The sequence below is a fragment of the Larimichthys crocea genome, chromosome XIII, assembly GCF_000972845.2.
Source record: "Larimichthys crocea isolate SSNF chromosome XIII, L_crocea_2.0, whole genome shotgun sequence".
Lineage (NCBI taxonomy): Eukaryota > Metazoa > Chordata > Actinopteri > Sciaenidae > Larimichthys > Larimichthys crocea.
In genome coordinates, this window is record NC_040023.1 from 36967055 (window position 1) to 36981744 (window position 14690).

At 43.7% G+C, this 14690-nt stretch overlaps 1 protein-coding gene across 4 annotated transcripts in view; it reads left to right on the forward strand.

The window, feature by feature from the left end:
- sema6cb (semaphorin 6Cb) overlaps positions 1-14690 on the forward strand; it is a 142391-nt gene that overhangs the window by 108958 nt on the left and 18743 nt on the right. For all 4 annotated transcript variants that reach the window (XM_010748118.3, XM_019274622.2, XM_019274623.2 and 1 more), the window contains one exon: positions 6471-6548. In XM_010748118.3, the coding sequence (XP_010746420.1) occupies positions 6471-6548 (78 nt within the window). The remainder of the gene's footprint in view (positions 1-6470; positions 6549-14690) is intronic.

A 14690-nucleotide genomic window follows, 5' to 3' on the forward strand; every position in this document is an offset into this window, starting at 1 on the left:
GTGTCCACTCATGATACTGTCAGGAGCTTCTGGACAAAAGCCTGCACCAAATAGCAGATGTTATGCTATTATCTGCCTGGTGCTCTGAGCTGGTTGGATCCACTTTTCTCTCCCCCAAAAAAGCACTCTGAGGTTATTTGTGGTGTTGGCAGGTAAGCGAGAGTGAGATTAAACTCTGAGGCGAGCTCGAACATTTCTATAAGTTGATCCTGATTCCTGTTCATGTTTGAGTGCACGTGATCCCACGATACAGCTGCAATAAGTTTTCAGTTTGAGTTTGTAAGCAGTTGAATATTTTTGTTAAATTTGAAATAGCAAACATAAATACTCCAAATCTTCTTCCTACAGTAAATCACAGTTACATGCACGGCCTGAACTTTTCCCTGCAGCACAAAACATGCCTGAAATTAAATATCAGTGATGGGAGGCAACATATTTCTATGATTAGACTTCAGTTTCAGCTGCCTTTGCTTGTAATTATCCTTTTATCCATTGTTAAGTCTTTTTCATGCACATGCGTACATGCCAAAACATGATTAGAAACCTGGTTTATCCGAATGAAATCATCTCCACAACAAGAATATCTAGGTTCTCTGATCTTTTACCCAGATTTTAGGAACCAGGTTTCTCATTTACATTAAATATTAGGTTACTGCAGAGAGACTGATATTATTATCAGCTATTTTTGGGTTTTAGGCCAGATAAAACAAAGCAGAGATTATCAAGGCCATCAGTCATCTTCAACTTTTATTGTTTGTTTGGGGGTTTTTTTTTTTTCTATGTTGGTGCGAGAACAGAGAGTCAGATATCACATTCATCATTTATCATCTGACACTTTTTTAGCCTAAATGAGTTGAAGTTGAAGGTGGGAAAGAATTCCGTTCATTACAATCATCAACCCATCGTAAAGTCGGCGTGCATCGCTTTCTGGCGTAATTGGTTCAGAATGGAGGCTTCAAGTGCTGCTGTCAGGAGCCCGACGTTGCTTTTAGAGCGAGTTTATGAGCTGAGCACGGCGGAGCCTTCAAGCGTCTCTCTTTCTTCCGTCTACAGCCTTTTGTTTTGTCAGGCGATGTTTTAGCTCCAGTTAATGTACGAGCTCCCTCGGCTTCGTGATCTATTTTTGGGGCTGTGAGGAATGTTGGCCCCTATTGCACCCACCCCTCAGCCCAGAGGAAGGATTTCTTCTCCGCTCCAGAACGGGAATACATATATATACCCATAGCATGCTAACCCCTCATTGCAAAGGCCTGGAGAAGCTCTCAACATCGTTTAGTCATAAATTGAATCCAGCTGATTGGCCGAGAGCCAGCAATGGTGGCCCGCCATGTTGTTATTTCTGAAGCTGGAGGAGAGAGAAGAGGAGAAAGCTTCATCCCCAGATCCTTTCAGAGACTGGAGCTACAGCACACCTCATCCTGGGATTAGGGGCCACCGTAAGCCTCATCAGCAGTGGTCAGGGGGTCAGGTTTCAGCTGCCATATCCTCCTTTACCACACCGCTGAATCTGTCTCCCTCCAGATGAGATTTAGCCCTTCTCTCTGTGTTCTGCCTCCATTTTCTCTGTCTCTGCATTTCTCTCACTCTTGGCTTGTTTCTCCCTCTCTCCCTCCCTCGCTGCATCGTCAGGTTTCTTTTTTCACTCGAGGCCCTGCTGCCAATATTAGGTTTCAGAAAATGTTTCCAACAGCGGCAAGGAACTGTATGAAACAGAGGTTTAATAAAAAAATATATATATACACACACAAGAAAAGGGCAGAAGAGGCCCAGAACCTTAAAATCTGTAGATCCATGAATAACTCCAGTGGATATTTCCTTTTTTAAACTGTCATCGCAGTGTTGTAGTCAAGACCATCTCAACCAAACCAAAGACCAAGTCATGGCCCGAGACCAAGACCAAGACTTTGAGGGGTCGAGCCCAAGTCAAAACCAAGACCAAGGTATTGTGAGACTGAGTCAAGCCCAGACCGTACATCGCCTACGTTGGTTGCTACATTGAGTCATCTCATTAAGCGTCGACTCAAAGTATTCACAAACCGCTGTGTGTTCTTTCAATGATATCCCTGCAGAACTAAAACCCAGAGTCCTCTTTAAAACGCGGTCTTGAGATCAATGTCAAGACCACGAACGATCTTGGGTACCACAACACCGCTTACACCCTCTAGGATCATTGTGGTTCATTAAGGCTTTTGGTCTTAATTTGTAGTTTCATTCATCATTTCTATCAGTTATAAAGCTGTTGGACTGACAAACAGAAAGGGGTTTTTTGCCACATTCTCTAAATAATTCAAGTCTAGAACGAGACGAACAAGCGATTTCGGTCGGATGCCTTATCGACAGGACAGCATCATTTTGTCTGAGAAGTGTTTTCAGATCCGACACAGTTATGCTTTGATTATGTTTGTGTTGTTTAAAACCACTTTTATTCAGTAAAACTCCAAAAACGTTGAAGCAGGAAGTCGATCGGTTTGTTTCTTCCTTTTTCTAACAAGTTTGACTCACCTGTCGGTTCCTCTACAACCCGCCTGATCGTCCGACCGGCGTAGATTTCAGCCATGAACTTGGTGAAGATGATGATTTTTGACTGGAAAAAAAAAGAGCAGAGTATAATAAACTGAAATCCTCCTTCTACATTTGTTATCTTCTCTAATCTCGTTAAGAAGCCCCATTGTATCATTTGAATGTGACTGACAAAAGAGGCGTTCTTTATTTTCTGGAAAAACAATAACGATAAAACCTCAAAGCTTTATTATAAAATGTAGCATAACAGCAGAATTTAATCATCTAATTAAATTAAAGTGCAGACGTTTATTTCTCAGAGAGCTTCTTTGTGTTTAGTTGTTATCTGAAAACATCTCCGGTAAGTCGCTCACGGATATTGGCGAAATGACAGCTGGAAGTGATGAGCCTCAGCCCCCAGAAGCTGGATGAATCCCTCCTGCTCTCAGCAGCTAATGGATGTTCCCTACACACTGTGGCTGCAGACAAACATACACAGCTATCTGTTCATCACGGCGTGACAGAATATGAGAAAGTCTGACGTTTTAAAGAGTGACAAGACATCGCAAACCTGCGAATACGGGAACAACATCCGACACTGACACTACTGTTTTCCCGTCCTGCCTCACTGTGGGGGTTCACTCCTGTCATGTAACTGTGCAGGAATGCAGCGATGGAGACGAGAAGAGAAATGCATATATATACCGTATGGCGAGTGGATGAATAATTCATAAAAAGCTGCACTATGCCGTGTCGCATACTGGCAGACACGCACAGCAGCGAGAGTCTTTTTAGGGCCTCGGTGCTCAGAGGTCCTCTGTCGGTCTGCGATGCTGTTCGAGAGCAAAGAGGAAAAAAAACATCTTATGTTTCTGATGAAAAGAAAACTTGTTTTTCAGTTTGAGAGCAAAAATCCAGACACGCACAAACACAGTTCGATACAGTAGTTAAGCAGTGAAGTTCACAATGTTTAGTTTTTAATCGACTCTCAGAAGAATCAATTCGACTCTGCGGCCTCTTTGTTTTTTTTACTGTTGTTGGGTAAATATTAAGTAACTCGTGCCAGAGCTTGTGCTCTTTGCTGTATTACGACATGTTGGATGACGCTGCAGAATTCTGCAGACTCGAGTCATAAATCAGAGTTTAGACGAGACGTTAGGATCTCAAAAAGCCTCGTGAGGTACGAAGTTTGTTTTTTAAGGACGAGGCGTGGGAGAGTATTCATTACACACTGTGTGTTGTGTCACACTTTGGGATCATAAAGCTAATCACTCATTTATTCTATTGAAAGGACAAAACAGGAACACTATTCACCAGGATGCTCATCATCAGCAGCAGCAGCAGCCCTGAAGACGCCTCACATGATATTTTATGAGCCACGAAGTCCCAGTCGAGTTGGATGAACACAACAAACAACAAACTTTATGAGCTTTACTAAATTTGCATGACCTGCGGGCGTTTTCTTTCTTATCAAAAACACAGCAGCATTATTTGTTTGTGAAATCTCCCGGAGCGACCTCCGTGAGTTTAACGTCTACGTGACTCCGCGTGTGAATCGTAAGCTGACGTCTGTCTGGAGGAAAGACGGCAAAGTTCTCCGGCGTTGTTGTCGAGCCTCGACGTCCACGGCGGGTCGAGGTCAACAAAGCTGACAAATGATGCAGAAAGCAGCCAATGACAGACGTGGTGTTTCACCCCTGTAAGGTCACCTGCAGCGGTTATTTGTCTCCATGTCATCCACAGATCGGGTGTTGGTGTTCTTATGATTGTTTTTCTGTTGTTGTTTCTATAAAAGACACATTTTGCACGTACGTATACTCGGTTCAGCGGCAGGCATGGTAGTATCAGGATGTAGAATTCACAGATTTGCTCTCGGCGGGATTTCGTCTGTCATGTTTGCAGACTTGAGGGTGAAGGTGGTGTAACACCTCTGCGCTCACTTTAGACGGCTGTGAGTAACTTTAGATATTTAAAACAGGTCACAGGAGTCCTCATTAAGCTCATTAAACTCATTAAAACTCGTTCCTTGACTGCCGTTGAAGGTTTTCAGTTCAACACGACAACGCTGCACCCGGCAGACCTCGTAATAATTCAGCATGCGAGGCTAGAGACACGTCTAACGTGAGTGCAGATTGGCAGCAGGTAAACATCGTTGTCTGTGCTTCACGCTCGACCTTACAAACAGGAAGCGGTGAGGAAAATATCGTTAATTCTCTCACTGACACCCGGTTGTTGTTTTTGCAATTATACAGCGTCGGGATAAAGACGGAGAAGGATCACGCGGCTCCTTCCAGAGTGCAGGATTAAAGAGCGCAGACTTAAATCAAACACGAGGCAGAGCGTCTGACCGCAGATGGAAGAGTTTAATCAGCAGAAGTGACGCGTGGAGGAAAAGTACGAATGTTGAGATCCTGCTGGGATTTTCTACTGTAGGGAACGTGACTAATTGCCGCTGATGGTGGTTAATGCTGACTGCCTTAAATGGAGGAAGTGAACGTCTCCCAGTCGCACACAGCAGCATGTTATTTACTTAACACACACACACACACACACACAGTGCTGTAAGCAGGAGCAGGTGATTGACTCGTCTGCTGACTGCTAACATGAGACTGGAGCAGAGCTGGCTCTTCACTCAGATTAAGCAGATTCATGGTCTGTCAGTGTGACTTCGCTGAAAACTCGAAGTTAAGCTTCTTCTGGCCTGAGCGATCCTCGCTTAAAGGAACAGTCCAGATGGAAAGAAAAGTAAATATTTTAAAGGTTTCACTGTAGTTCACGCTCAGACAGGAGAGGGTGAGATGAGGTGGTCGGAATCAGCAACTACATCACAGGAAAACACACAAACACACAAACACACACATGAAAAAGGCGTAGATTGGTGACGTTGCGAAGCAGCATGGGATCATGGGAGTCTTAATTGTTCAACAGCGATGAAACTCTGAATTTTAAACCCAGATCAGCAGTCGTCTTTCTGTTTTATATTGTTTGTTTTGGTGGAGGGTTGTTGCTCCGATATTATAATAATAATAAACACTATATTTATATAGCACCTTTCAAAACACAGTTACAAAGTGATTTACAATCAAATAAAACACAACAAAACAAACCACCAAACAACAACAGCAATAGCACAAAGTCAATAAATAAATAAAAAATGATAATAAAGTGTAACATAGAACATAAAAGAGTCTGCAGCCATGATCTGCTCAGGCAGGTTCCTGACTGCAAAGGCTCGAATCCAATATTAAATAATATCTGGAGATCATTTCCAATCGATCGACGACCTCCGTTTACGATGAACGCTGCAGACTGACACCAGAATCTGTTGATGTTCTCATTACGTGATCTGACGTTTAATTCATGAACACAGGATTTAGTTTGTTTAGTTCATTTTTTATCTATTAGCGCCTGAGAAACACGAAGCGTTAGTTCAGCTCTATACGCACTAATTTATGTGGTGAGAAGTCGTCAGTCCGACTTTAATGAAAGAATAATCTGGATGTGTCGACCAGCTGCGTTAGTGCACGGAGCTAATTCCACATTGTGTTCATACATGAGCAGCTCTGTCAGACATATATTCCAGTCATACGAAGATTTAGCTGCCGTGTTTAAATATCACCCCACTTTGTAAACTAATCAGCGTATTTGCATAAAAAGCTGATTCCAGCAGTCGCATGAAGAGTCTCAGTTATGATGTGAGGATTTCTGCTGTTCGCAGTAATGTTTCTTTTGTTCAGTCAATTAGAGACGCTCGCTAAATGAAAACTATCCGTGCAACTTTTCACCACGCTTAATGAGAACGCAGCAGTTAATGTGGTTTTAATGTTTTTTCTTCCACTTCTCCGTCTTCGCCTCGCGGGGCACTAAATCTCCTGTCACGTGGTTCACGCTGCGCTTCACATGACGCTCATGACGTCACATGGCTGCTGACTGACTGACTGTCTGTGTTTCTGTCTGTGTCTGTTGTGCAGAAGCTGTCTGTCTTCACGGGACCCGTACTGCATTTGGCTCAAGTCAGGCAGCTGTGCCACGGTCACACCTGGTTTCAAGTAAGTCACACACACACACACACATGTTTATTATAGGGGAGATGTCACCACAACACATCACTGAAATCATAAGATGCCGTCTGTTTGTGGTCCAATAACAAATCAGCAAACATGATTCAAAGCGCCGTGTCTGCACCCGTCGCTTGTTGTTTGCATCCATGTTCACAGGGGACAATAACCAGAGCGCTCTGCGGAGGTGCTGACACAATAAAAACCAGCTTTAGATGGTTTCAAGGCTCAGCAAGAAGCCCAAATAAAGTCAGAAACAGTATCTGACAGCAAAGTTATCTACGTGCCCACTTCACTGAGTCACTGCTGCCAAAAGCTGTTTGCATTATGCCAGGTCAGTGAACTGATTTTTATGTGAAGGTGTCTATTAGGCTTCAGGTGCAGTTATAAACCGAGAGTTTTAGACGGTGAATCACAAACTGAATTTTGACAAATATGTATAATGGAATATTTCCAGAGGCGGCGGTGCGCGCAGGTTCACGCAGACACAGAATACACATGTGATTCTTTCAGACGGGGGAATGTTCCAAGAAACCGCTTACAGCAAGATCAGATATCTTTAAAGTCAGAATAAATATGAGTTCTGTACATGACTAACTCTGAAACACTGAGATGAATTCATCTGTCTCTCTGCTCAGGGTGGCCTCAGCGTGTCATCGAGCCGCCCTTTAAGGACCGCCCACAAAATCCTCAGACTGAAAACTATTGACAACTAGAACTAAACTACAACTATCTTCCAACATATTTAATGTATTCGGAAAGGAGTCTCAGAATTGCCTTTACTTTAACATTTAGTTGATGTTGCTCCTCTTCTTTGAGAGCTCAGCAACTGTTTCAACATCACCGGTTTAGTTGCAGCAACTTCAAACTTTCAGCCAATCAACGCCGCAGCCCGATGCGTTTCATCGTCGATTCCCTCTTTCACACAGAGATTTAGTTTCTAATCAAAAACACTCCAGCAGGAGACTTCAGCTGTTAATTCTTCTCTGGACAGAGTCGGACTAATTAGAGCGATCAGCTTCATAAACATATTATTATTATTATTATTATTGCCAGTTCTCTAACTCGCAGTCAGCCGACAGATTTCTAACGTTGTAGCCAAGCAGCTGCAGAAGCAATAATCTTCATATCTACCTCCAGTGAGTCGTTCATCAGCCGACCCGCATGCAGCGCCGGGGCAACGCGCTGATCAATAGCTAATCTAGAATTAGACAAGTGGGCAACGTCAACATGATGAATATCCGATCAGCAGTTTTAAACACAACAAACACTTCGAACGCTCCCGTTTGAGGCCGCACAGCGCGGATCCATCTCGTTTATTCTCGAGTTGCCGACACGTATGACGGTTCTGAAATTATTATTGGTTCTGTGAGAGCGGCGCCGGGGAGAGAGCGGAGAGAAAATAAAAGACGTAATTAACTTCTCTGTTCTTAAGAAGTGCAGATATTGACCTGCACCCTGTGGTGGCAAACGGAGGGTTTATGTGTGTGTGTGTGGATGTGATGAGGTCCAGCTGAGATCAAGTCTTCCTCTTAAAGTCAAAAATCACGTCAGTATCTTTTTTTAAATCTTATTTTTGGTTGGAGAGAAGACCTCCGAGCCTCGTACATGTTTGATTGACAGCTTTTTCATGAACATCTGAGCTGTTAGTCAGCGTCAGACGACGACGGAAACATTGGCAACGAATCTGTATCATGAAACCAAAAAATTTTAGATTTAAAGAGCCAAATTCAGAGAGTTCACGTTGGTTTATTTTTGCTTTATTTCTTCTTCACCTCCTTCCCTTCCTCTCTCTCTCTCTCTGTGTCATAAAATCTAAAGTGATGTTCGGCTGCATGTTTCAATCACGCAGCGGTGTGCCGCGCCGTCTGGCCAAATGGGGGAGAAAGATGAATAGGTGGTTGGATGGACAGATGGATGGATGGATGAATGGAGAGGTGGACAGATAGATGGATGCAGTAAAGAGTAGAGGAGGAGGAGTAGAGGCAGTTAAAGGTACTATTTCCTCCACCTGTGTGCCTCAAGGACTCTGCGTGTCCCTGTGTGTTGATGTACAACCTGTTCCTAAATCACTTTCTTACCTTCTTGTGTACACCGGTTGTAAACTCAGTGTGTGTGGACTTTTCTGTAGACTGACGTCACACACACACACACAGAGCGCCAATCACCACCGTCGACCGGCTTTCCAATAGATTATTTTGACGTTTGAAATGTGCAGGCCTGAAATTATCGCACATCCGCCGCTTTGTATTCCTTTTTTTTCTGCCCTCGCACGGACAGAGGCTAATGGGATCTCTTCTTTCCTTTCTTTCTTTTTAGATGCACGTTTCTGTGTGCCCTCTTATATTTTGAGCATTTGACAGAATAATTTCAGGTTTCTTAAATCGTTCCATCTTTTTGTTTCCAAGAAGCACAAACGAGGACGTACAGTAGTTCTTCTCTGAGCCTCGTTTTGTCAGACAGCCAGCTGTTTGCAGCCACTTACCTTTGTATAAAGACTGAGAACAGCTGTTTGTTAATATGTTAATTAGTGAGCGTGCAGATATGCAGATTTGTTACCTTCATACGGAGCGGGCTTTCCCCACGCTAACTTTATGCTGCTGATCTATCATCAGGAAAGCAAAACCAACACATTTCCCAAAAGTATCACAGTGGAAGGAGGCTCTGTGGCTTTCTCTGTCGAAGGACAGCGGTTGTTACCGGCGGTGACCGTGAGTCACGGCAAAGAAAAGCTTCAAAACTTCCACAGAAAGTCCTCAGACTACTCCCGCACTGTCATCCGTCTCCTCTGTTCATTCACATCTTCAGTACGTTCCAAGAAATGTCACTTTTTTCTTTCTTTTTTATTTCCAGTAAAGCTACTTTTCCTCGTGCAGCTTCAGAGCTACGAGGAGGCAATAACAGGTCAGGGACATGGAGCAAAGCGAGCGCTGCTGCAGGCTTGAAACATTTCTATGGATATTTTAATGTATTTTGACGTGTTCGCCACGAGTCTCCACTTTTCAACCCTGCAGGCGGCAGGAGTTTGATACTTTTCATACCTTTAACCTCTTTAAACATTTTGGGGAGGAGAGCTGGCTCTGTGCAGTGTGAACAAATCCACCTCTAAATCTTACTAATTAACACTTTTTATCTCTGGGTTTATGTTTCTTAGACAGGAAGCAGTTAAACTGTTTTTGAATGACGACGATTAGGGCGTCTGTACCTTTAATTTCTAGTTTCACGTCAGTCCAACATGCCACATCTTGATATTTCGAGCGTGGGCTGTTCAGAAAATGCTCCAAACAGACAAGAGTAGCAGTAAATCTGATAATCTACTTCCTGTTGAGATGCGTTACTGTGAAGAGAGAAGTCATTCACTTAGTTCAAACCAAGCAGCAGTGGAGATATATTTGTTTGTTTAGGAATTTGTGAAAGTTTTATGGGTCAGAACTTTTATTTCTACCTCCTGCACACACACAGAGATGATCATCGAGCATGAGGAAGGAAAAAGTAATGAGATTTTCACAGAAAATCTGTTTTGGTTTATTAAAAATGTGTGTGTGCGTCTAATAAGGCATGAAGAGTTGGCAAGCAGGATGAAATAGTAGTTTTTAATTTTAGTGACTTTTAAGGTTTCGGGATTTGAGTTTCATCTTAAGGTTGTAATTAAGATTAAGGTCACATGAGAGGTTTGAGGTTAGGAGTTAGGAGCTGTCACTGGAAGGAAGGTCCCTCAAGTACAGGAGAGGAAGCGAGAGAGGGGGAGGGAGGGAGAGAGGAAGTGCCGATGTGGCTTCACGCTGGCAAAGTGCTCCGAGCTGCTCGCCGAGGTTTGATTTATGAGTCAGTGTTTAGCTGCTCTGAAACCCAATGGACCAGAACGTGAGAAAGATCGGCCAAAATATCCCGTCCAGACTCGACTATCAGAGAGAGGAGAGGTATGGACAGACGGAAGAATGAAGGAGAGGAAAAGACAATAAAAAGGAAGGAGGACAGATGGATTAGAGGGTAAAGTGAAGGACAGACGAGGGAAAGTGGAGCGAGAGGTAAACGGTGGGGAGGAAAAGGCAGAGTGAGTTTTTATCAGACTGATTCCAACATCTGCTTTTCATTTCACTTTTTTCTATCCAAGAAAAGAAACCGTCTGTGTGGCTCCAAAGTAACATCAGATTCTCCTCGCCTGCATTCAGGGATCTCTTTCTACGTAGAAAAGGTTATATATCACGGGAGGGAGGCGAGGAGTGGATGTTGAAAGGGGTGAAAGTGAATGAGGGCGATAAAGGGATGATGATGGGACGAGAAGAAGGATGAAGAGCCTGACCAGAGGCTCGAAAGTCATCTTCCGTCTGTCTGTCTCCTCTCTCGTGGACGTTTCACTCTCTCTCCTTCCTCGTCCAGAGGTGGCATAAATTTTAATGACTGATTCGTGGCTGAGGAGATGAGAGGGAGGAGAGAGAAGAATCACAGCCCTCTCTCTTTTTTCCGAACAGCTGGGCGGGTCTTCAACTCGTTTCTGGGTGTTTCAGTTTACGTGTCATCCATTATGCATTTGACACAATCACTGTCGCCAAAACAAAGGGCGGACGAGGCTGGATACAGATCAGTGCAGCAGGATGGATCAGCTGTGCAGGGCTGCGAGGATAAAGCTGGAAATATTCAATATTTGTGTTATTGTCACAGTTAGTCCTTCTCTCAATACTTCCATTTCAAGCATCAACGAAGACCTTTCAAAGCAGTTTATACTTTCATGACTAGGGTTGCAAAGGTGCAGTATATTTCCAGAAACTTTCCATGGGAAGTTAAGCTTGGGAATTTTGGAAATATATGGGAATTAATGGGAATTAACTGGACTAACTGGAGGTAATTTAAACAAACCCCACCTGCTTTGAAAGTTCCCGTTCTCAAAGACAACTTCTCGTTTGGGGCTTTAATGTCACTGTGAGTTCGTCCACTGATTAGTGTGTCAATAAACAACCCAGGCAGTGGCGCACAGGTCTTGACCAGTGACAGTATCTTGACCTGTGTGGCGGCTGCTGCAGTGCATTATGGGATTTGTAGTATGAGCAGTGGACCATCCCATGGGCCATCTCATGGGCCCATGGGCCTTGAGTTTGACACGTCTGCTATAGATATTCAAGTGTAGCTGCAGGAAATCTGTTTTTTTTAGTCAAGATTATGCTATAATATATTTTCCCACAACTATATTTAAGTTCCCTGTTAATGGGCCAACCTTCAATTTTGTAAATTCCCATTTATTCCCATAAGTTCCCATGGACAGGCTGTAAACATCACCTGTCAGGCTGTAAACTTCACCAATCCACGTCTGAGAATGACGACCAAGCTGACTGTGATGGAAGCGGAGGGTGATATAAATGGAAGTCAGCGTGAGGCGGGCCAGCCTCCGCTCCGGCGTCGACTGTCAGTGAACGTCGGATAAACCACTTTTGAACCAGGCGGCGGCGGCGGCGGCTCAACCTCCTCGGCTGCCGTTCACTGTGATTGACTCTTCGGCTGACAGCGCTGTCAGCAGCCCCGCAGGAGGGACGCTCCGTGGTGCACGCTGGGTTTTTTTAACTGAACCATGAGCAGGACAGAATCTGATGTTCCCACATCACGGATGACACTCCAGATCACCAGACCTATATTTAAATCACAATCCAGTCTGACTCATTATGCAGTCACGATGTGCTAATTGAAGAACCTTTAACCTCGATAGACCGATGACAGCACACTGGACGACGGCTACGAAAGGCTGAGATCGGATTTGGCATCGGCCGACCCCTGAAATCCCACGTGAAACCGAAACACATCACAACAGCACAAACAATGCTAATTTATGCATGTTTATGTTAATGTCTGATGGAAAGAAGAAAGTTTAAACTCTGCAGAGACTCAGAGTGAGGCTGAATATTTTACTGTTTCTTAAAGGCGTTCCTTCTGCAGGTATAAAAGATTTTTATTCTAAGACAACAATTCTGATTTTCAGGCAGTTAGACACACTGAAAACAGTTTTGAATATTATATTCCATGTCCGTCAGTGAGTCCCAATAAATAAACACACCTTTAAAAGTAGAAATGTCTCCAGATATCAAACACGTTTCAAATAATCCTCATGAAAAGAAGGGACAGTGATCAGAGAGCGATTAAACGCCACGTCATATGATTTTTGTGTACCGACTCGTCCGCACCAGCTCGGTCTGCTGTTAAATCATGATTATCAGTCGTAGAATCATAATTTGTGTCCTCATCCTCAGGAAATAAGCCGCTCAGCGTCATGCAGGATTCATTTTTCCAGATTTCCCGTCCCTCGCGGAGCACTTTGTCTCCATGAATAAAATGATCATGTTTTGTTCGTGTTCCCATCAGTTTGTTCGATAATTAAAAATGCTCAGGTGAGATATTGATTTCATTCTGCAGATCAGACTTTTTCCCACATCTTGTTTATAGACTCTCATCTGCAGGTGTTGATGCCGATAGTATTCAGCCTTCAGCGAATGCAGCGATGGCAGAGTGTTATTTAAGATTTAGTCAGCGCTGCTTTTATTAAAATGAAAAATGTTTCTCCTTTTATCCGCTAAATAAAATCATCATTGAGCGCAGATAAAGACCACACACTCGAACACTGAACCAGGTGGAGAGATGTTCACTTCACTTCATGTGGAGCTACCAAATCATTTCAGTGTAACTGAGCCAGATCCAGGACACGAACCCAAACCAGAGAAGCAGACAGATGTTGCTTCCTGACAGCCAGCAGTTCCTCGTGTTTGGAAAGTCGAGCAGAACAAAATGAATTCTCGCCTGACGGTCGCGTTTCCACTGTTTATTCATGTGCATGAACGCCAGAGAAGGTCAATTATGGTGAGTGCCGACAAGTCTGGCACAAAGGTGACCTGTCATCCTGCTAGTTAACTAAACTCTGTTCACTTTAATGTTTCCCGAGGGGAAGAAGTCATCAAGGACCACAAGCTCAGACGTTTTTTTATATAAACGAGCATGAATGAATTCATCTGGTCTGATCCAGAACGCACTCTGCCGTCCTTTTAGCAGTCGTTATGGTGACGGAGGGAGAGGGAGTGACATGCAGTGAGAGGTGGAGGAAGCAGAGGAGGATGCTGCAGTGTCAGGTCTTTTCAAAATAAAAGATTTTTGCCACTTTTTACTTTGCATTTACTTCATAAATATCCACAAACTCAGATGCATGAAACGTCTCCACAGTGACTTCCTTGTGTGTTTTCAAAGGATAAGTTGTATTCGTTGTTGTCGTGTCCTCTAATCTTCTCACTGGATAGTTTCTCCTCTTCTATAAAACAATCTGAGAGGAAGTCCAACACTTTGCTTGAACTGGTCGTAACCTTTGGACTCAGCCGTGATAATGAATGTCACGTTAGCCAGAGCTTTGTTTGAACAGGCTCGCGCTGACTGACTTTAAACAAGTCAAATCTCAGACTTGAGAAAACATCTCGCTCTGATTCATAGCAAAGAAAACTACGTTGTAGATACGATCGCCATTTATGGTGTGTTTCGTGCGTGACGTCAAACACAAAGAGCTCTCAAGCTGTAAAAATACTTCCTCTAATGATAGGTTTTCACTCTTCACGTGAACTGAGGCACCAGCCTGGCATCCTCTGATTTGATAATCACCGTCTGTCTTAACACCAAATCAGTCCACAAAAGGGAATTTACTGTAGGAGAGTAAAAAGACGGTGTAAGTTAGGGCACCAGGTGTGTGTGTGTGCAGCCTCCTGGCAGCAGGTTTTACAAACACACATCACTAAACCTGACAGTCGATGGCACACACACACACACACACACACACAGAAGAAATGGAGGTGATTAATTCTTTGAGCTGCTGACTTCGGCGCTCTCGCACTTTCGGCTCTTCCAATTTAGACATCTGTTGTTTCTCTCCGGAGCCGAGACGTATGTTTGTGTTCGGGATCTCGAGACGGGAATCTGAGAATTTATGTACGGCATCATGTGTTTGTCTTGTGTCTGTGTAGGAAGTGTGTGTGTTAGAGGGAAGTTTGTTTGCTAATTATAGATGGGTGCGTTTGCATAAAATCTGTGTGAGCTGTAGCTTTGTGTTTAGGTTATATAAGGAACTAATTGGTTTGTTACAGAGGAGGCGTGCGTGCCTGCTTGCACAGAGTG